The 22,644-nt window shown below is 35.9% G+C and overlaps 3 protein-coding genes across 9 annotated transcripts; all 3 read left to right on the plus strand.

Annotated features, from left to right (window-relative positions):
• On the plus strand, positions 1–6,068 carry LOC107645065 (KH domain-containing protein At5g56140). Its single transcript, XM_016349075.3, has 7 exons — positions 1–359; positions 881–966; positions 3,397–3,542; positions 4,265–4,384; positions 4,459–4,575; positions 5,215–5,358; positions 5,449–6,068. Exons 1-7 carry the CDS (start codon positions 229–231, stop codon positions 5,596–5,598), a joined length of 894 nt encoding a protein of 297 aa, XP_016204561.1. The 5' UTR covers positions 1–228; the 3' UTR covers positions 5,599–6,068.
• Positions 6,069–7,932: 1,864 nt separating this feature from the next.
• Positions 7,933–13,181, plus strand: LOC107645063 (Sec14p-like phosphatidylinositol transfer family protein). Of its 7 annotated transcripts, none has more exons than XM_088497891.1 (15): positions 7,933–8,071; positions 9,055–9,163; positions 9,274–9,577; positions 9,756–9,855; positions 10,133–10,399; positions 10,673–10,750; positions 10,833–10,937; positions 11,026–11,075; positions 11,165–11,264; positions 11,383–11,472; positions 11,588–11,701; positions 11,833–11,986; positions 12,154–12,524; positions 12,600–12,674; positions 12,810–13,181. In XM_088497891.1, exons 2-15 carry the CDS (start codon positions 9,157–9,159, stop codon positions 12,828–12,830), a joined length of 1,836 nt encoding a protein of 611 aa, XP_088354017.1. In that variant the 5' UTR covers positions 7,933–8,071; positions 9,055–9,156; the 3' UTR covers positions 12,831–13,181. The 7 variants fall into 7 exon arrangements, with proteins under 7 accessions (XP_088354017.1, XP_088354019.1, XP_088354023.1 ...); XM_088497893.1 differs by having other exon boundaries at positions 7,934–8,071; positions 12,813–13,181; XM_088497897.1 differs by having other exon boundaries at positions 7,939–8,071; positions 9,274–9,679; positions 12,813–13,181.
• Positions 13,182–13,700: 519 nt separating this feature from the next.
• Positions 13,701–15,810, plus strand: LLG1 (LORELEI-LIKE-GPI-ANCHORED PROTEIN 1). The gene is made up of 3 exons (XM_016349074.3): positions 13,701–14,217; positions 14,305–14,361; positions 15,144–15,810. The coding sequence occupies exons 1-3, from the start codon at positions 14,130–14,132 to the stop codon at positions 15,494–15,496; spliced, it is 498 nt and encodes a 165-aa protein (XP_016204560.1). The 5' UTR covers positions 13,701–14,129; the 3' UTR covers positions 15,497–15,810.
• The last annotated feature ends 6,834 nt before the right edge of the window (positions 15,811–22,644 follow it).

The following is a 22,644-nucleotide window of genomic DNA, read 5'->3' on the forward strand; positions in this document are numbered from 1 at the left end:
ATTCACATTCATTAATCACAACTTACTTACCCTTCCTTCTTTCCCTTCTTTCTCTACCATAGACTACCATTCTTCATCTTCTCCTTCTTCTTCTTCTTCTTCTTCTTCTCTCTCTTAACACTATTAACGCCCACACACACACACACCAACCACGCCATCGCAAACCCTTTCCTTCCTTCTTTCATACTTAGGCTTAGTCGGCGGTGCCCGCCTCACTCGCTCACACACATGTCGTCCTCCGGCGCCGGCAGGTACATGGCCTTCCCTCCGTCGCCGTCGCCCTCCCCCTCAGCCCCTCACTCCCCTCACATCTCCGGCCTCCGCTCTCCTGCCTCCTCCGCCCTCCTCGAGCACGACAAGTATTCTCTCGATCTCACTTCTTCCCTCCCTCGTCCACTAATTTCTACTTTCGAGCTTCTTTTTTCTGTTCTTATTACTATTCTTCCTCTACCCTTAAGTTCTCTAGTTATAGCTGTAACTGTAACTGGATTTCGTGCTTTTCATTTCCTGTTATTGCTCATGCCTTTTAAATCACCTGATCCAGTGGTTGACTCAATTTTATCCACAGAACATACCCCATCTTGATAATTACAGCATTCATTCAATATTGTTACTTGTTACTTGTTAGCCCTACCTGCAGAGGTTTTGTTTTTCCTGTGAATTTGAGTCCATTTACTCACTGGATACTTTTAACAACCCGATCTTGTTTCTTACACTACTGGAACATGACTTGACCATCCTCACTTTGTTGTAGTTTCTCCAACTTCATCTTCTGCTAAACAAATTGTCAACTTACATGTGGATTTGGATCTTGAAAATAAACTTGTTTTTATGATAAATAATGTCTTGATATCATCGGATGTTTTCCTTTTATTTTCAGATATCTCACTGAGTTATTGGGAGAACGTCACAAGATCAGTCCATTCATGGCTGTGCTTCCACACAGCTATCGATTGTTAAACCAAGGTCAGATCCCTTTCTAGATTATTATATATTATATTGTTGTTATTGTCAGTGCTGTAAGTAAGCTCTTAATCACCCGTTCCCCCCTTTTTTTTCTTATTGCATAAATCAGATCTGCATTTTTGCTGATAACCCCTTTTTCCAGCGTTTAACCACTTGTGTTGAATCTCTGGAAGTGTATGAGGCTCAGCACCTTTGCTTTGAGCAAATCTAAGTTTGAATATTTTATAACTAAATCATTATTTTATCAATTTTTTCTTTATAATGTTTTTAAGCTTCAGCCATGATACACTTTACAGATGAAGTTAAAGACATAGATGTATTTCTTCTATAAACTGTTACAAAGGATATACTTTATGGCTACGAAGCATAATCTTTTCTACAACAGCTTAGCATTTTCTTTGGCATAATATGTCGGAAGGTATTTTAAATTTGTATTCAATGGAATAAGTTATTCTAAGATCTTCAATTATACACCAACGAATTTCATGCCAAAGTAAATAATTTGGTCTTACCTGGCTGGAGGATGGTTGTAAAAGACTTGCAGTAGTAGACTCTGTAAATTTATTAATGGAAGTTACAGAGATAATAGAGGTTCTAGAACTACACTGAAGTATATGTGTGTTTACAATTGCATATTCAGATATTTATTAATATGAGTAAATACCCAAATTAGTCCCTAAGGAATTTCAGATTGGACACTTTGGTCTCCCAACAACTAAAATTCCTCAAGAATTACTCCCGTTGGACAGACTGGTCTTTTCGTTGTTTTCAATCAAATTTTTAATATGCATGTCGGGAAAATAAGTCCCTAACTTTTATTATAATACAAATAGGTCCCAAAAAATATCACTATAAGATGAATTAGTCTCCTTTAAAAACGACGAGGAGACCAATTTGTCTGACGGGAGTAATTCTTGAAGACTTATAGAGAATAAAATTTATTGGAGACCAAAGCGTCCGATTTAAAATTCCTTAAGGATCGGTTTGGGTGTTTATTTTATTAATTTTTGTATTACCTGATAAAGTTTGCTGAGATAGGAGAAATATGGAAAGACATGAGAGTGTAGCATACATATGAAGTGTGAAAGAGCTATATGAAGGATTTATTGGAAATGATTAACTTGTTTAATACTGACCGCTTTTTTTTTTTTTTTTTTAATTTCCAATGGGGAGTTGACTTTTTCTTTTTGTGTGGGAATGTTTGTAATTTTTTTGGGTTTTTTTTTTTTTTGGGGACAGTTCCCCAGAATGTAATTTGGTAGGAAAGGTTAGGAAGCTGGGTCCGATGTAGCTTCTATTCTGATTTATTAATATGATTTGATGGGAAACCTGTATTTGCTGCTTTGGGACTTTTAGCACTTAATAAACCTAGAATCTTAACCATTTGCTGCATTAGGTTTAGTTAATTTAATTCATAGTAAAGAGATTCAAAAGACTTGGACCAAAATATGAGGCTGGAAGTCTGGAGCCATTATATTTATTGCCCTGGATCTATCATGTGTGTTGCTTTCTTGAGCTCAATTGGAAGTATAGGTTATTAATATTTTCCATGCATATAGTTTAGCCGTTTCTGTTGATGTATGAATTGCCTTACATTCAAAGTAGAAGAAATTTTGTATAATCCCTACTGAAGTGATTCAATATGTGCAAGAATTAAGGCTGTTAAACATCTTGGCAAGCGTTCATACTTAACATTTAACCACTAATCCCTTCTGTTATTATGGGTTTGTTATGATGGAGAAGATTTGAGGAAAATGGAGGAAACAAGGTCAAGTTAACATTTTTGTTTGGGGAATTTTTTAAAATGTTAAGAAATTGATAGATTACCTTGTAAAGCTTCATTGTAAGTTCTAACAAAACTTCTAGGGTTCCTCTAATTTGGATAATTTGAACATCCACAGCTGCAAGGAAAATTTTTCAAGTCCTATTCTACCTGCTTTCCTTCCTGTTCATTTCATCTCTTCATTCATCTCCTTCCCCTCCTCAATTCCAATCACACCATGTGTTAGATCTCATGTTTATTATATACTTTTTTGACAACATAGATTTCACTTATCTGTTGGGTTAGTGTGTTCTTATTTGGTTATCATGAAGTTTAGTTTGTAGGGTTGTATTGTATTCATTATTAATTATGTTATTTCGTCCAAGATATCAGCATAAAGAACAGTTTTGAGCCACTTGTTTAATATCTGTTATTCTGTTTACTAACATAAACTTTTCTTGTAGCGTCTTTTCTTCTAGTGTTCAATATCTCTGTTTTGTTTAATATCAGCAAGATGACACTTGACTGCATGGTTTACTAACTTAATATTTCTTGTGCACTGACTCAGAAAACATCCGTGTTGTCTATCGATTATGTAGTGGCTGCTAACTTGTTAACAAATGCTGACTGGTACATCTTATTCTTGAAAATTGACATTTTTGGAGCAGAAATTTTGCGTGTAACCACACTATTCGGGAATGCATCAGTTTTAGGTCAAAGTGGGCTTGAACATGCTAGCCCCCTGGCTACCGGAGGAATATTTTCAAATGGAGGTGCCGATGTGAATGGATGGGCATCACGATTTCAATCAGAAGTATGGATACTAACCATTAACATAACTTCATTTCCATCTAATTCTGTATTTTAGAAGTATTTCTGACACAATTCTTACATCTGATGCTAACTCTTGACATTTGTTCGAGTTATTGTAGCTCTATTTGTCTGTGACAGGTAGTGCAAAGCTAACATCAAGCTCTGACAATAATCTATAGCTTAGCTTCTGTTTCCTAAATCCTGCTAATGGATCTATATGTCTACTTTTTTGCATTAACATAAATCAGATGTCAATACTCGTCACCATTTAGAGTTTCCTGCAGACAGATATGATGAACAGTTTCATCTGGATAAATATGAACATTTTAACATGGTTATCTTGATTTTGTTGTGTAGAATGCTAACACTAGCTACTTAAGGTGTTTGCCTCTTGTGTGGAATCAGTAAGTTATGAGGTTTGAGGAGATCACTTATCAGATATTTTGCCGAAATGGTTCATTATCCTGATGTTTCATGATATGTTCAGTTTTATTTCCGGATCTAATTTAACATCTTATATTTTCCAACACACTGATCCTTTTTATTGATGTAGTTGCTATATATTTGCATTTTTTTTCTTGTTATGGCTATTGTTAGAATGGTAGTTACTCTTCACGTGTATATTTTTCTCTGGCGCAGTAGTAAATTTAATGTTAATCTGCATGGCAATGAAAGTCCTGCAAAATTTGTGTCTGTGTTTGACATTTGGATTGAATCATGCAGATGCCAAGCTTGTTACAGTCTTCATCAACACAAAACTGGCTGAGTCCACAAGGTGGCTCGTCTGGTATTATCGTTAAAAAGACAGTCAGAGTTGATATTCCTGTGGACGCATATCCAAATGTATCTCTCCGCTCCAATGTATATTTGAATTTTTTTATCATTTAACATTTGATATTGACTTAAGCATTTTGCAGTTTAACTTTGTTGGTCGCCTCCTAGGGCCTAGAGGAAACTCCTTAAAACGCGTAGAAGCAAGTACAGAGTGTCGTGTCTTGATCAGAGGCCGAGGTAGCATTAAGGATCCAACCAGGGTAAGAAGAATCATTTCGTTGTTTTGTAATACATGATTCTTTATTCCATTATTTCTTATAAAGGAAATACATTATAGTTCATCTACGATAGTATTATTGCACGATATTTGAGCTGTGTAGAAGATATTTTTGTTGTATTTTTATCAAATCCAAGTGTCCATTGACACCTGATTGACATTTCCTAAAGAATTTTAAATCAGACACTTTGATCCTCAACAAATTTTATTACTTTAGAGGTCCTCGAGATGGATTGATCCTCCTATAAGGAGGACTAATTTGTCTTATGAAGGTATTTGTCGGGGATCTAATTGTCTTGTAGTAAATTTTGTTAAGGATTTATTTGTCTAATACGCGTATGAAAAATTTTATTGGAAGTGATAGAGGGACCAATCTGTATGACATATGTAATTCTCAGGGACTTCCAAAGTACTAAAAATTCATTGAGGATCAAAATATATGATTTGAAATTCATTAGGGACTAATTTGGGTATATACTCAAATTATTATAATATTTTAAAATTAATTCTATTCCTGTGTTATCTGGATGTGTGTGACATATATACTTCCTTCTACTTCCTTCTGGTATCCGATGAACCCAGTAATCTAATGTTGATGCCAGCATTACTTCACATTCTGTAGGAGGAAATGATGAGAGGGAAACCTGGATATGAACATCTGAATGAACCTCTCCATATTCTGGTAGAGGCAGAATTACCAGTCGAAATCATAGATGCTCGCCTGATGCAGGCACGTGACATACTTGAAGATTTGCTTAAGCCTGTGGTATGTACTTGTTGCTTAAGTTAGCATTGGCAGTACTGCATACCTTTGTTGAGATAGAGTTTTTATTGTTTGAAGTTTTCTACATTTCAGGATGAATCTCAGGATTTCTACAAGAAGCAGCAGCTTCGGGAACTAGCAATGCTCAACGGCACTCTTCGAGAGGAGGGTTCTCCAATGTCTGGTTCTGTTTCACCCTTCCACAACAACCTTGGTATGAAAAGGGCCAAAACCAGGGGGTAATGTGTTCTAAGAGCTTGTGTTAATTTTATACAAGAGCACATAGCATGCTACAGGTATTGCTGTTCAGCGGGTGCCCCGAGCTGCATCACCGTCGGGGCACTGGCACCACAGTGCCAGTTCTAACTTGTTCTATGTGCAGTGTGTTTATATTCCGTTTGAGAGAGGTTTAAGTATGGTAGCACGTAGTAATGGTCCACTTGAGTTTGGTGAATTCGCTATTTTGAGTTGATTAGGCGGTTTGCTTAGATATTCATCAAATGTGTTTATATATGGCTTATATTTTAAGCTTGCGATGACAGTTTTGGTATGCTGTTGGAATTGTGAGGAAGATACTGTGTCAACTGTCCCCTGCTTGTGAGGCACATAACATAATATCTACTTTAATTCGGGTATGCTATGTATGGGTCATATATTTGTAATCTCAGCTGTAGATTATCATTGTCAAAATGCATCTCATTTTCTATTGTCCTGACGATTACTATCATATTACTACCATCTAGTTGGGGCCTCCGAGGACGTTTAGCGTGTGTTCTTTTGGTTTTGCTGGAAACCAATTACAAGTTACAACCTCAAGAGCTTCGTTGTTCATTGTTCTCGCCAACAGTATTATACCATATCTACAAATTAAAGGAACTCCTTGAGAGTACTCTGATCTTTTTTTTTTTTTTTGGGGTTAGAAGCAAAAAACTATCACCAAATGGAACAGAAAACAAAAGTGGAAAGTAGCTGAAGGAAATGAATTATCCCTTTTGAAATTTTAAATGATTAGGTGAAGATATATAAATAGTTTTATATTATTTATTATATTTTTTATTTTTTTTCAAAGATAGTAGGTTATTTTATTTCAAATGAAAAAAAATATCTTATTTAAAATTCAGGACTATACAAAAAAAATGAGGTTTTCATTCTTCGTTTAAATATTGAAAAAAAAAAAATGAAACTAAAAAGAAAATAAAATTGGAATTATGTTATTTATTATTTTTTATGTTATAATCAAATATAAATAATGTGTAAATTAATATTATCTGATATGCTTAAATCCTCTTTGTTTAGAAATAATAGGAATAAATATTAAATTTTAGATTTTTTAGTTATAAAAATTTTGATCTTGTATTTTAACTATTAAGAATTTTTTTTTTTTAAGTTAAAACTGTGAAGATATGAATAATTTCAAAGAATAAAATGATATAAAGAAAGAAAAAGGCAAAGAGGAAAGGTGAGAGGTACGAAGAAGAAGAAAAGGGACACACGGCCACCCCACAAGAAAACGTACGTAAAACAGATGCCACGACAACCCACCCTCTGTTACTGTTCCTAATTCCTAATTTCCTAGGCTTGCTAGATGCTTCTTCTGCTCCAACCTTCATAATTCACATCACTGTCAATGAATAATTAAATACCGGTACTTTACTTATTACTATTTTATATTTCATTATTTCTCAGCTTAGCTTCATGTAATCATAACTAACGCTAATCCATAACCCATTTGCCCACCTTCATGCAGATTCAACTTCACTTGCCATTTTAAGCTACTTAATTTCATGTGGTACAACCAGTATCTTATTGATTTGGATCATCAGCATAAAAATCTCTAAAGCGAAAAATCAAATTAAATCGAATCGATAAACATATATAATCTTATCCTCTAAATTTCATGATAGTTGTTCTATAGAGAACTCTACACACATATATATATATATACATTATAAACTTAATGTATCTCTATAAATTATTTCATATGTATAATTTTTAATGTCGTTTAATTTATAGGAACAACGAAGATTAAATATCTCTAGTCGGAATATACTTTATATATACTAGCAAATAGTGTCTATTGATTTTCATTTTTAATTGCTTTATTAAAAAATAAGAAAGGTTGAATTAAGATGTCATGTGAGTAGTTATTTTCTAAGTTAAATTTCTAATTGAAAAGAAATGATCAAGGAAAGTTGAATAAAGGAACAAAATTTGAATACCAACAGAGAGTAACCCATACATATACCGAAAAGAGTGGTATTTCTTTTCACATGATAAAATTATCAACATTTAAAATTTTAAATTTAGTACTAATTACTATTAATTTGAATAACAGACTAGACTTGGCTAAAAGTTATTGAAAGAAATGAGAATTTATTTATATATGAATCTCTTCTATTTTGAGTGTTTGGAAATATCTTGAGGGATGAAAACATCAAACACCTTAATCAATTAAAACATATGGTATGAATATCAGCTTATATTAATATTGTTATTTAATTATTTAGAAAAGAAAAGAGAGAGAAGAAAAGAAAAAAGGGGAATAAAGGAATATAGAAAAAGAAAGAGAATAATAATAATAATAATAATAATAGACATCGTAGAAGGAAGCAGAGGGATCCATAGTTATAGTCGCATAACAGCGTTAACGTAGCGTGTCACTTGCTCTCTCTCTCTCTCTCTCTCTCTCTCTCTGTCGAAATCAAATTCCGAAGAGGTACGCATTCGCTTCCACTCTTTCTTTCTGTAAATCTGTCGACGCAAAAACCATATAGATTAGAGGTAGTTGGGGTAGTTTGTATTGTCGGTTATGTTATTTGAAAGAAAAGAAGCGAGATCCGAAGAAAACAAGCATTGCCAAACGCCAAGTGAACTGAACCCAATTCAATGCGTTTATTTTTGGGTAAAGTAGGTGTCAGGTGAACGAGCTATAATAAATAAATAATAATAATAAATATAAATCAAAATTATTTAAATAAATTAAATGCTACCGCGGATCCAACCCATGATATTGATTAATGAAAATTGGATCCTTCTTCTTCTTCGTCTAATCATAACGCTCACATTACAAACTTGACATCCTTCTTGAGCTCACTTCAGCAGCAAGCACCCTTTTTTAACGCCCAAACCATCCCTCTTTCGTTTCTTTCCCAAATCTCAACATTCGTTTCAAGCTCTGTTTGAGGTGGAATTCCCATCTTCGATTCAATAGCTTTTGCTTCCCCTCGCTATGCTGATTCTGTTCTTAGATTTCTGCATTTCTTATTGAGCTCGGACAGAGTCGGGCAGCTAAACAACTATTTCAATTTCTCTTTCCTTCATAAACAGTGCCTTTCACATTCTTTTTTCCTTTTTGTTAGATTTCCTTCTAGATGTTATCGTGTCAATTTTATGAAGCTGTAAATTTATCCTCTCCTTTTTTATTGTTTAAATTTCTCTGTATACGATTCTAGATGTATCAGTCCTAATCAAATAGACAGCTTGATGAAGTAGTTTATCGTAATTAGAGAAATTTTTATGGCTTGTGTTCGATTTCCGCAGTTTAGGCAATATTTAGAGATGTGTGATATGCTGTTGCTTTCAATCCCATAACTTGTTTAGCTGCCTTGATCATATATTAGATTTTCATCCTTAAGGAAAATGAAATGTGTTATTATTGTGTATTCTAAATGCAATTCATACATCTGATTTGGTTTGCAGTGATCTCTGGAGCTGGAAATCATGAAAGGGTCTGCTCTGCTACGAATTTGATTTCATCGTTTTAACAGTTAAAACTGTCTTTGGTTTTTTGTTGCGCCAAACATGTCAGGTATGCTATCCTGTCTCTGCTGCTGTCTAATTTTTTATGGTTGTAAAGTGTCAAGTCATGATATCTAATTTCTAATTAGTCACTCTTGCTTCTAAATTCTTCTGTGAAAGGCTCTGAAGGACAATGTAGTCATGATGAAATCAGAGATAGAAGATCAGATGTTGAGTACTTTGAAGATGAAAGGCAGCGGTCTAAAATTGGAACCCTCAAGAAGAAAGCAATGACTGCTTCATCCAAGTTTACTCATTCGCTAAAGAAAAGAGGGAAAAAGAAGATTGATTATAGGGTTCCCGCAGTATCCATTGAGGATGTGCGTGATGCACAAGAGGAGACTGTTGTCCTTGAATTCCGCCAAAAGCTAATTGATAGGGGATCTTTACCTCCCAGGCATGATGATTACCATACATTGTTGAGGTATTTCCTCACTTCATTAAAGTTCTTCCATCGCTCAGTGGACGACTAGCTTAGCTCCCTGTGGCAAATTGTTTCCCAATCATTTCACTTCCTGTTTAAAGGGTATAAAACGTCAATTGTTATAGTTTATTGGAATGTTAACTTTTAACTCACAGGCTCACACTTTACTTCCTGGTAGGTTTTTGAAAGCCAGGGACTTTAACATTGAGAAAACAATCCAGATGTGGGAAGAAATGCTTAATTGGCGCAAGGAATATGGAACTGATACTATACTAGAGGTAATGATAGCAATGTTATGTCTTGCAACCTTAAAAAATAGTTGTTGCTTTAGACTGAATAGTTTAATGGTGTAACAAATTACACAAATTATGTCTGTTTATCTGATTTCGAACTTCATACTTGGAACTATAAATTTAATTTAGGAAGACTGGGCTACATGGCAACAAATTGCACTCTTTTGTAATATCCAAGTATTTTATCTTCAGCATGTGTACTATGCTAGATGATGCTTGATACATATTTTATTTGGCTCTAATGCAATTGTGATCTTTGAAGGATTTTGAATATGAAGAGCTGGAAGAGGTATTACAGTACTATCCTCAGGGGTACCATGGAGTGGATAGGGAAGGTAGGCCAGTTTACATTGAAAGGCTTGGGAAAGCTCATCCAAGCCGCCTGATGCGCATCACCACAATAGATCGATATTTGAAATACCATGTCCAGGAGTTTGAAAGAACTCTACAGGAGAAATTTCCAGCATGTTCTATTGCAGCAAAAAGAAAGATCTCTTCAACAACGACAATATTGGATGTACAAGGCTTGGTATGTTGCATTACACAAAATAATGAAGTGGGAATATGGGATAAATTTTTGCAAATATCTGGATGGGGTATTTCTGTTGATGTTTCTCCTTGTATGCTTGGTAATTTATGCCGCTTTCGGATAGTAGTAGTTAGTTTATGTGCTTAATGCCTATACCTTAGCATTCTATCAAACATGAGGACAGGTTTCTTCATTTTAGGAACTGCATTGCTTTTATCTGTTGGAAGGTTTGTCTGATGAAAATTGACCTGGCACTTATTATGTATGGTACAGGGAATGAAAAATTTCACCCGAACTGCTGCAAATCTTTTGGCTGCCATGACAAAAATTGACAACAATTACTATCCTGAGGTTTTTGTCCTATCCCTTCCAAAATTAACTTGTATAGTTAGTCCTGTTCCTTTCTGTATAGAACTTTTCATGGAATTTGCAGACACTACATCGAATGTATGTCGTCAATGCTGGTCCTGGGTTTAAGAAGATGCTTTGGCCTGCTGCACAGAAATTTCTTGACTCCAAAACTATTGCAAAAATACAGGTAGAGAATGTAACATCCAGCTAATAGTATATCATATGCTCTTCTCCCGCATTGCCACTGATTTTATGTTGATTTCTAAAATTTTCAGATTCTTGAACCTAAGGCTTTGTGTAAATTACTTGAAGTCATCGACTCTAGGTATATATCTCTGCCTTTGTCACACTCGCACTTCATTTAAGTTCTATTAATTTTTAATTAATTTGGAATTTATAAATGAATTTGTACAGTCAGTTGCCAGACTTTTTGGGTGGCTCATGTACATGTCCTAATGAAGGTGGATGTCTTAGGTCTAACAAGGGTCCATGGAGTGATCCTGATATAATGAAGGTAATGTTTCCTTTTATATGTATTGTTTTAGTCCTTAATTGTGAGCTCTTGAAAATGTATCATGATTTAGAATTATGGAGATAGTATTTGGCAACTAATGTATGTATTCTGATTTTAGCTTGTACGTAACGAGGATGCAACATTTGTGAGGCAAACCAGCCGAGCGTCCAATGGACAACAGAAATATTTTCTATTGCACCCACTGAAGGCAAGTGCAGTCTTCTTGACATGCAAAGTTAGGAATATGACTTTTTAACGTCAACTACTTCACATATTACTTAGTATTATTATATGGTTTTTGAATTCTTTTACTCAACTTCCAGGGACGATGCAGTGATATGTCAACAGTAGAATCAGGATCTGATATTGATGGTTACTCCTCTCCCCTTAGACAAAGGAGCTGTCCTTATCCTCGTTTAGCCCCGGTTCATGAAGAGGTCAGTTTTGAAGCCTCATCTTCTGGTTTATTTTGGAATTACCAATTATGTTTCTTATCTTCACAGATTTCATGGATGTTATCTATGCTTATACATCTTGAGCTCACAATCTTTCCTATGACAATGTGTAGGTCAGGACATCAGATCTCAATGGATACTATAGCTGTGATGATAGCGCTCTTTCACCTGATAAAATGATAGAAAGTGACCAATCTCCCCCTACATTGGAGCAGTCATTGCGAACTGCTGATATGGGAAATGTTGATAGTATGACAAAATCAGAAGGTATGATCATGCTGTGTGGAACCCTACTTGCACACCTTTATATTTGGATGGGGAAGTTGGAAAACTCCTGATGGCTATTATTCATGCTAGGTTTAATTGATATCACTGACTAGTGTTTCAGCATGTCTTAATGTTCTGAAATCTCACTAATTTTGTTTTGTTGTCAGATACTTGGTTTAGCATAGTTAAGGAAAAAGTAGAGAGAACAAATTTCATGTACGTGTCAACAATGCTGACATCTTTCTTTGAAAGACTTATTGCATTCTTCTGTAGTTTAAGATTTGAATTTTGGAGGCCACAGAACATTGTTCACCCATCAATTACTGTGGAGCATAATATTAACAATTCAGCAGTTGTTGAAGCATCTTCTGAAAGAGAACATGTTCTTCCTTGTGAACAACGTCTTCAGAGACTAGAAAAAGTATTCGAGGAACTTAACAAGAAACCTGATAGTATGCCTGCCGAGAAGGAGCAAATGCTCATGCAATCCTTTGATAGGATCAAGTGTGTTGAGTTTGACCTTGAGAAGACCAAGAGGGTATACTTTGGCCGTCATCTAGAACTTTTGTTTATCGCAGATTGTACGTTGTTTAAAATCCTGGTTTTACTGCAGGTGCTACATGCTGCGGTGATGAAGCAGCTTGAAATATCTGAGTTGCTGGAGAACATGCGGAAGTCAAGGTGTCGGGTAAGTTGGTTCTTTGGGTTTTCCGATTATTTTGTTCTCTGCCTCGGATAAATGGTTGCAAACAAGATGATCCTAGTTAGTGATCCCTTGATGATTTCACATACTTGTGTTAATGATATACGGTTATTATTGCAGCAGAGGCGGCTATTCTGTTGAACCAGGATCCTGTCTTTGGCACCACACCAATTGAAGACTTGGTCAGGCAAATGGAGTACACACTTTGGCATTTTGGTCTAAACATGCTGGGACACATTCCACTTTGTTTTATAAATATATAATGTAGATTTTTACTCATAAATCTTTTTTCCCTTTTGGTGGGGGTCAATTTTCACAGTAAATACTTAAATAGATGACAGAATTTGTAGTTACGCAGGGACAAGATGTTTAACTCAGTTTTAGACACTGCTACAGAGAATGATGGATGCTATTAAAGTTCACATTACAGGAAATTCGGAAGAAAAAAATGAAATGAAAAATAAAAAAGAAAAATTCCCTCCTCTCATCCTTTATTATCATTCCCCAATTTCAAACAATTTGTACCGAGTTATGCCATTAATTTTAGTAGAGAAAAGAAAGAGCCCCTAAAAAAAAAAAGTACGTAGTCAACATAAAATACTGCAAGCGCTAGTTCGGTAACAATTGTAACAGCTGGCGATAGTTGAAAGTTGAAACCCATTGTCCCATTCTATGAATTTCCTTTTATAAAGTATCAGCTAGCGTGATGTATATTCCTTGGATTACTACATGAATTTGCTTTTGCAACTGGTTTTTATAATTTGAATAACGAGATTAAATTGTTGTGGAATGTGGAGAGTAACGGTGGCAAATGGCAAAACGGGTTCGCTGAATTAATGCGAGGCAGGTTGCTTGCTTGTTTCATTTAAAATTAAGGGGTTTGGTGGATAATCTGATTGATAATAATAAATGTAAAGTGATCTGTCATCTATCAATAAACGGTTTCACTCGGTATTTTAATAATTAATAGCTAAACATTCAAATTATTATGGATAGTTGGATACTAGAACTAGACCAAAATAAGTGTATATAAGTAAATTTTTCCTTTACTACAGTACAGTAGAAGATGAAGATCATAGAAATTTTGGTCGCCAAACATTAGGTAAAGTCGTAAAGAAAGAAAAAGCTACTACCAAATCTAATTTAATAAACCAGTTTACAATAAAATAAAAAATAATAGTGGGAAGGAAGGAAGGAGGATTTGGAGAAAAGGAGTTTTGCGCGTTTCCGAGCTGTCAGCAATTTGAAGGGATCGTGTCTTTCTGTCATCTATCTGTTTGCAATTTGAGTTGAGCTCACAATCACATCACACTCTCGTTCCATTACCTGCTGCTGCTGCTTCTTCTTCTCTTCATTTGCCAAAATTAAAGAGGTTTTCAATTTAACTTGGTGGTTACAAAAGAAGATCTACTCTGTGTTGCTCAGACGAACTGAGCAACGATGGCTATGCCTTTCAATCACCCACTCTCTCTCTCTTGTGCTATTCTTCTCTTCATGTCTCTCTCCGTTTCTGCCGTTTCTCTTTCTGGTAACTTCCTTCACTTCCCTTCTTTTTTTCAAGCTCCTTCTGACTCCTTTTTTTTCTTCTTCTGACGTTTCGGTTTTCTAATTACAGACACAATTTTCGATTCTCAGGCGCATACGGCTCGCCATCTTCTTCAGGCTAAGAGAGGTTTGCAATTTCTTAAACATCTTTATGCTTTTGGATCTACCAACATTTTTTATTCAAAAATTGAAAACACCAGTAGATGAATTATATGGACATAGCTATATTAAATCTATCTAGTGATTTATGCTGTTCTTTCCTTTCCTTTTATTGTTGAGATCAGTCTGCTCTGTATGAGGATTTTCATTATTCGTTTAGAGATAACTCTAACTTCAAATGTGACTCGATCTGCCATTTCTGATAAGCTCTTGTATATACAAACAGCACAAATACTTATGAATAGTTGAATAATGATTGCTATTAAACAACTACTTCAGTTCTGTTGATTACTTATTTGAGATATCCATCTTTATAGGATGTCTTAGTATATTTTCATCACTTCGTGCGAATCTAGTGCATTACCTGTGTCTCTGATCTGTAGAGGATTTTCAGCATGCTGCAATTTGGTTTTGCCGTGACATTTGAACTGTTATGTGTGTGCTGAAGCCTGAAAGGTTAGAGTTTGGTGATATCAATTATCAAATGCACAAGGCAAGTGGAAAGTGCTGCCACATGGCATGTGTCTTAATCACTTTCTTATGTCTTTCATCTAGTATCGCCTCATGAATCATGATTTTATAGTTGCCAATTTTGTCTTAATTTGTTTGCAAACTCGTTGCAGACGTTGCTACTTGCTGTTACAAAAGAAAATTCTTTTCTTTTTAATTTTCCTCACCTGTCTGTTTAAAATATATATGGAATCTGGGCCAAGCTGTTCTCATGATACTGGTTTTCCCCGGAATCTGCAGGTTGTTCTGTGAATTTCGAGTTCGCGAATTACTCAATAATCACAAGCAAATGCAAAGGACCCAATTATCCACCTAAAGAATGTTGTGGGGCATTCAAAGAATTTGCATGCCCTTACGCCGATGTGTTGAATGATTTACAGAATGATTGCGCTTCAACCATGTTCAGTTATATTAATCTCTATGGACAATACCCTCCTGGCCTCTTTGCTAGTGAGTGCCGTGAAGGGAAGGAAGGTCTTGCCTGTCCTGCATTGCCGCCATCGGCATCTTCTGATGATACAGCAAATCAAGTTATACATAAGCCATCTCTACTGCTGATGATCACAACCTGCTTTTTAATTTTGTTACTCTGATGTTTCAGTTGCTAATTTTCATTCATTTTTTTTATACCAACATGATTGTGCTAGAGCTCAAAACATTAGCATGCAATCGGATTAGTCTCCCCCTTTTCGGTTTTACAGTTCCATGTAGTAAGCTCTGCTGTATGCGAGTGTTGGTAACTAATTGCAAGCTTGCTTGGGACTTGTATATTGTCTGAAAAGGAATGTGCCTACTCATATCTTTTTATTCGGGTTATTTATTTGTAACTAGGTATTTTTTTTTTCCGCCGTGAAACATTTGCAGTAGAATATGCATGTGTGAAGACCAAAACCAAATTGTTTGACAAGTTGTATGTGATTTGTGAACTACTACTCTTTGGATTTTCCTAGAAGATGTGCGCAGTGCGCAACATACTTAACATCTTAGGAAGAAAAACTGAATTTTCTTTTGGTTCTATAGTTAATTTGAGAGAATCATGAACTCAACTTTTCTTATTAGGGTGTTATTGTTAAACCCAGAAATGTTAATGATCAGTCACGGATTTAGGAGACATGTATAGGCTGTTGCCCTCCGTAATTTTTAAACAGTTATGGTTTTCTAATTATTGCAACATGAAATGAAAAGTTTATACTTTTTTTCTTTTGCTAAGACATTGCATTGTGAAGGTATGAAATTGAGAAATTTTTATCAGCATCTATTAATCAAAAATGCTAAAAGACCAAACTATTTGTTGCTTTTTTATTATTATTAGGTTTAATTATTTTGTTGATTGTTATAGGTTCACCAAATTTATAATTAAGTTTCTAATTATTTTTTCTTTTTTCTAATTGGATCTTTACACAATTTTTAATTTTACAATTAGGTCCTTATCAGTCTAAAAAATGTTAGGGCTAATAGAATATCTCTTCGTAAATTGAAGGTTCCTACAATCAAGAATTTAATTAGATCTTTGATTACGTATATTTTTGGAGGGATATTCTGCTAATTTTAACTTTTTGACACGAAAATGACCTAATTACAAAATTAAAAGTAGTGTATAGACCTAATTAAAAGAAAAAAAAATATAAAAACCTAACTATAAATTTAGTAAAACTATAAAAACTAACAGAATAATTAAATTTTATTATTATTATTATTATTATTATTATTATTATTATTATTATTATCAAAAAAGAGCCACATCACTAATAAAAAGTAAAAATAAGGAAGAATGGACAAAATTACACCTGAAAGTTCACACGCTGGATACAAATACACTTCAATCTTTTAATGAGTCACGCGTGCACAGTAATTATACACTCCAGCGGACACATTCACCCTTCCGGCCATCAGCGTGTGGCGTCGTTAGTTTGAGTGGACACGTGACTCTCTTTACTCCTTGCTGGCACCTTTAGTTGAGTGAGCTGTCCATTTAGTGCCAACTCAAAAAAAATCTTTTATTTTAATGATTAATTAAACAAAATTAAGGCTGAACCCTTCGTTCTCTTTTATCTTCAGAAAGAAGATGCTCTGTATTGAAATCCTAACACAGAGACCAATAACTAAGAACATGGGCTTACTCCAGGAAAAATCGAGCTCTTTATCCCTAAATTGTGGCAACGTTGTTAGTGGCAGATCTTCGTTATTAAGGAACAAGAAGAAGAAGAAGTTTGACTACAACAATGGCAAGTGTTTGCACGGAATTGAAGCTGTGGTACTTAAGTCTGGAACAGAGTGGAATCCGGACAGATTGTTTCTTGGATGTCCTTTGTGGGAGGTAGGTTTCGAAATTGCGTTGCTTCTTGTTATTGGCGTTAGGTTTTCATCTATTTGTTTCCTTCACCTCTCCTCCGATTGTTGTCTCAAATTTTCAGAGTGCTGAACATCGATGTGAGTATTTTGTTTGGCTGGACGAAGTTGAAGGAAAAACAAAAAAAAAAGTGGAGACAGAGGTTGAATCTAAAGAAAGGTCATTGAAACAATCATACCAGAAGATGAACGAGCTTACAGAGTATGCCACAAAATTGGAAGAAGATGTGCAACAATTACAGAAGACAGTGAATCTGATTAGGGGTGAAATAAAGTGTATTAAGAATATGGTTATGGGCATTTGTCTGGGGTTGAAATTTTGTGTATTATGGATTTTTAGGATATATGCTCAGAAGTGAGGATCATGTGTAATCATTTTAAAAGTTGCATTGAATAAATGGAAGAAAAAAAGCTCTGTGTTCTTGTGAATTACATATTGTAATTGGTGTAACATCAACCATTGACAACTAAAGAAATGTAAACATGTGTAAATTAGGGACAAAACAAGCAATTGTCAAATTCATGAGTACTGACTCTGACTCATAACCAAGCTAACTCATTGTTATTGTAAAGACAGATAATAATATCCAACAACTTCTTTTCAATTAGAAATTTCTGCTTCATTGTAATAACAAAATAGTCAGAGTAGTGATTATAATCACCGAGTTTTCAAATAAGGCAGAAATACCTAATTAAGAGGCAAAGTCACAACGTATATAATATATCACATACTACCAAACACCAAAAAAGACAAAAGTTTATGATGCTAAACAAAACAACCTTGTCCACCTAGTTGTTCAAATAGCCTAATAAACAAAAAACAAAACATGCACAGCAGTGTTCATCCTGGGTCCTATGTATCTGTTGCAGACCCTTCCATGGCCCACCTCCACTTGGGCCACCTTGGTCAATTGGTGCAGCTGGACCATTGGTTCTCCCAAGAACTCCTCTTGGGACCAGTTTTGATGGTCTTGGACCAGGCTTTGGTTGTTGTCTCATACTTGGGGTTGGCATAAACTGTTGAAACCTCTCCCTCATTGATGGGCTTGTAGCATTCATGGTTTCAGTTGAGACCATAGGGTTAGATTTGGGTCTTGGAGCTGTAGCAGCATCATTAGCTTTCTGTTGTTGGGGTGCATTAGTTGGAAGGTTTTCTTGGGGTGGTGGTGGCTGTGCAGGATTTTCAGTTGGAGGAGCAGCTTCCTCTGCTTCCATAGCTGCTACCTCATCAGCCATATTAGCCTGCTTTTTTTGACAACTCCTACTATTGTAGCCACTCTACAACATATAAACATTGTTGGTGTAAATATAACATTATGAGTGAGTTCTAGAAACAATACATAAAACATGATATTCATACCTCACCACAGTAATTGCAAATTATTGTTCTATATCTCCTTTTAAGCTTATGTGGGTTAGGGTTTGGTCTTGCCTCATTTTTCTTCTTTCTTCTCTTTTTTGTTGGTCTGCCAATAGGTGTCTTATAATGAGGGGGCAGTAGAGGATATCCTTCAACCTTATCCCAAAATTCTTTACTTGGTACAGGGTTGATGTTATGTTGATATGCTGAGTTATATGCAGCCATTCCCAGCCAATTATGAATCTGATCTTCTGGCCTACGATCCCTCAGAGCAAGTGCTGCACAAGCATGTCTTCAAGGCAAGCCTCTGAGCTGCCAAAATCTACAGGTGCACTTTTGATTTCCCAAGTCCACAGTTACTTTAGTAGGATGCTTCTCAACCTCATATATTTTTCCATTGTCATCCCCTTCCCATGTGGGAGTCCATTTGTTGCTTTCTTCCTTCTCTCTCTCAAGCCTACTAAGCTGTCTTGGTGCAACCGAACCAACATAGCTACTAAGAGACTTTTTGTTCCTTGCCATAACCCTCATGATATGCATTCTGATTTTCTTTAACATTGTGATGATTGGCTTGCCTCTGTACTTGAGAATCTTTCCATTGAAGGTCTCATAGTTGTTGTTGGTCACATTGTCCACCTTCGGCCACTCAATGAAATGTGTCTTTGTCCAAGTCTTTAGGTCAAGTCTATCTAAGTATTCCCAGGCAACAGTGTTGATTCCGTTTAACCTCATCATTACAGCCTCAAACTCATTAACAGTGGTGGCTCTACAATATTCCCAGACTGCTCTTTTCAACTGTTTATCCTTCCACCTTTTAGTGAAGTTACCCCAAATGTGCATTGCACAAAAACGATGGCATAACTTGCTCCATGGCTGGTATGAGACCTTACAGTCACACAAACAACAACAATTAACAAGTTCAGTGAGCCAAATGAACTAGAAAACAACAACAATTAACAATTACCTTCTGTTGGTCACTAATGAAGTTCCAACCATGCACCCTATAGTTCCCCAAATTATGATGCAAGAGTTCTAGAAACCATCTCCATTTATCTCTTGTCTCAGAGTCAACAACCGCATACGCAATGGGAAAGATCTACTTGTTAGCATCTTGTCCCACTGCTGTAAGCAACTGGCCACCGTAATACCCTTTTAGGAATGTACCATCCAGTCCAATAAATGGTCTGCAACCTTGTATGAATCCTTGTTTGCAAGAATCAAAACATATATAGTCTCTTGAAAATCGGGAAGGAATCAGGCATAGGGGTAGTGTCCATGTCAATAGTTGCTCCTGGGTTAGCTGTCAACAGGGCAAAAATGTAATCCCTCAACTCATCATACTGCTCCCTCTCTGAACCCTCAATATTCTCCCTTGCCTTCTTCATTGCTCTCTGTATCTTCTTGTAGTTAATGGTTACATTGAACTCCCTCCTAAACCATGCCTCAGCTTCAGCAGTTTTAAAGTCCCTTTGGTCCCTCAACTTCTCCTCCAGTTGTTCAATAACCCACTTTCTATCAGCTGATTTGTTGGTGTGGCTTCTTGCACAAACATGTTGGTTGACAAACGTCTTTACTTGAAAGCTCTTTGGTTCATTAGACCTTGAATAGTAGATAGTCCAAGGACAGTTGGCTTCATAATAAATTTCCTTACACTTCATAGGTTCCACTCGGCTAAACATGATACTCCTTTCAATTTGTATATTGAACTTCCTAAATGCTCTTTTAAATTGGTCCATATTTTCGAATTCCATCCCCAGCTCTAAATGTACTGAGCCAAAAGCAGCATTCGGATTTCCTTGAGGCCAAACAATGCGCTCTACCTCATAGTCACTATCACAGTCTGATGAATAAGGGCTGTGCAGCTCCTCAGACTCATATTGATGGTAATTTGGGTTAGAGTCATCATCATCACTCTCTAAAGACTCACTGGTTGTACGAGGGACAAATATTTTTGGAGCTTCACCTATGCCTCCTTGCACAAAGGTCTGTCCACTAGGAGCTAGCCTCTTGTAAAAATTTCTTCTGTTCTTTTGTTTTCCTCTTGATTCCTGGGTAGGGACCTCATTTTGTACAAGGTTGGATTGTGGTTGAGTTCCAGCCTCAGAATGTGTTGGTGGTTCAGTTTGTGTGGTTTGGGGTTGGGCCACAGGTGGTGTGTGTTGGGCTTGGGCCACAGGTGCTGTATTAACTTGTTTGGGTTGGACTTGGACTGTGGGTGAGATTGTTTTGGGTTGGGATTGGGCTCCAGTGGCTGTATTAGATTGTGTAGTTTTTTGTTGTCTTTTTCCTTGGGTTGGTTCTTTTGGTTGAAGTTAAGGATGTCTAGGATGACTTCTGACCTACTGTTGTTGTTAGTTTTCTTGGCCTCAGAATCCTGGCTGGTTTTAGAGTCCTTTGTGCCCTATTCTTCGTCCTCCCACTAGGTGAAATTACAATATCTGCATTCACATTGGATGGTTCTGTTTCAGAGGTAGGCACCTCTTCTGCATCTACGTCAACCACCTCAACCTCAGTTGGAATATCTACAGTGTGCTCCCAATACACATGTACCATCCTATCATCATTTCTAATTGCATCCTCATACATGTTCACCATATCCCTATCAAGCTTAAGAGCAACACCACCCCCGGCATCAAGCTTTCCCCAGTAAAAATCCTTCCAATGAATATATCTCAAATCCTTGAATAACCCCTCCATGAAAAAAAGATTTAGTGTATCCACATTGACTCTCGGTATTAAGGACACTTGACCACCACTGTATACTGTAACCCCTTTTGAATTTCTCTCTAACCTCCCCCTATGGTGATACACGAGCGTGATGTGACTTGACATCTACGAAGAAAACAAAACCCTCATAATCACTACTAAACCCAGAAAACCATCATTTTTTTTCGGATAATCACTAACTAGTAACTAAACAAAGATCTAATAGCATGTTCGATCATAATTGGTATAGTCGGAAGTTCAAAAGATATTACCTTTAGATCGTTGTTGTGGTGGTGTGGGTTGCCTTCTTCGAGTAAACTAGCAAAGTATTCCTCCAACGATCAAGTGAGTAACGACTTCAGAGTAATGCCATTGCCTCTCTGCTAGGGCTTTCTAACTCTCTCAACGTGCAAACTATCTTATATTGAAGGTTCATAATTCAGTTAAGGGAGGGTTTCAGCCTTAATTTTGTTTAATTAATCATTAAAATAAAAGATTTTTTCTGAGTTAACACTAAATGGACAGCTCACTCAACTAAAGGTTCCAACAAGGAGTAAAGAGAGCCACGTGTCAACTCAAACTAACGACACCACACGCTGATGGCCGGAAGAGTGAATGTGTCTGTCGGAGTATATAATTACTGTGCACGCATGACTCATTAAATGATTGAAGTGTATTCGTGTCCAGCATGTGAACTTTCAGGTGTAATTTTGTCTCTTCTTCCTAAAAACAATGTCAGATTGGACAAAATCATTAAATCATTACATGTGTACACTTTTGCTATGCGAGACATATTCTTATTAATGTAGTGGTGGATGTGACTACCAAAACATATGATTCATGTGTACATATCACTCATTAAATAATTCGAACAGAATTGTGTTTTGTGTGTGAACTTTTATATATACATTTGTCCATTCTTCCTAAAATATAACTAATCAACCTGGTGCTCTCTTTTTTTACTCATTGAACATCATCTTTAACTCTTAAAAGATAATAAACCAACTTAGATCAGTCGAATGGTCAGTTCACTCATTTGATTAAATAAATATCAATAAGTGTCGGATAAATCCGTATCAAATTAATTTTTCGGCGTGTCAAACTAAAAGATACCATGAAAAAACAAAAAAAAAAATCTTAAGGATAATATTAAGAGGGTAGTAGAATAACAGAGACCAAGTTTATGAACAGAAAAACACAACAGATTATATTAAAAGCTAGACACTATTACACACAGACCAAATGGTAAACCCGTCCATTCAAATTACTAAAGACCTTGGTGGTAGCCGAAAAATCATAACAATGTATTTCACTACCATAACTTCG

The sequence above is a fragment of the Arachis ipaensis genome, chromosome B9, assembly GCF_059453495.1.
Source record: "Arachis ipaensis isolate K30076 ecotype BB chromosome B9, ASM5945349v1, whole genome shotgun sequence".
In the NCBI taxonomy this organism is placed as follows: domain Eukaryota; kingdom Viridiplantae; phylum Streptophyta; class Magnoliopsida; order Fabales; family Fabaceae; genus Arachis; species Arachis ipaensis.

What these genes read in the sequence shown, in the direction of transcription:
- LOC107645063 (XM_088497891.1), top strand. An exon ending in GTGATCCTGATATAATGAAG is followed by an intron (nt 11,265 to 11,382) that starts GTAATGTTTCCT and finishes TTCTGATTTTAG; the next exon opens with CTTGTACGTAACGAGGATGC. An exon ending in ACCTTGAGAAGACCAAGAGG is followed by an intron (nt 12,525 to 12,599) that starts GTATACTTTGGC and finishes GTTTTACTGCAG; the next exon opens with GTGCTACATGCTGCGGTGAT.
- LOC107645065 (XM_016349075.3), top strand. Translation starts at nt 229, where the DNA reads ATGTCGTCCTCCGGCGCCGGCAGGTACATGGCCTTCCCTCCGTCGCCG. An exon ending in CTATCGATTGTTAAACCAAG is followed by an intron (nt 967 to 3,396) that starts GTCAGATCCCTT and finishes TTTTTGGAGCAG; the next exon opens with AAATTTTGCGTGTAACCACA. An exon ending in AAGATTTGCTTAAGCCTGTG is followed by an intron (nt 5,359 to 5,448) that starts GTATGTACTTGT and finishes TCTACATTTCAG; the next exon opens with GATGAATCTCAGGATTTCTA.
- LLG1 (XM_016349074.3), top strand. Translation starts at nt 14,130, where the DNA reads ATGGCTATGCCTTTCAATCACCCACTCTCTCTCTCTTGTGCTATTCTT. An exon ending in TTCTGCCGTTTCTCTTTCTG is followed by an intron (nt 14,218 to 14,304) that starts GTAACTTCCTTC and finishes TTCTAATTACAG; the next exon opens with ACACAATTTTCGATTCTCAG. An exon ending in TCTTCTTCAGGCTAAGAGAG is followed by an intron (nt 14,362 to 15,143) that starts GTTTGCAATTTC and finishes CGGAATCTGCAG; the next exon opens with GTTGTTCTGTGAATTTCGAG.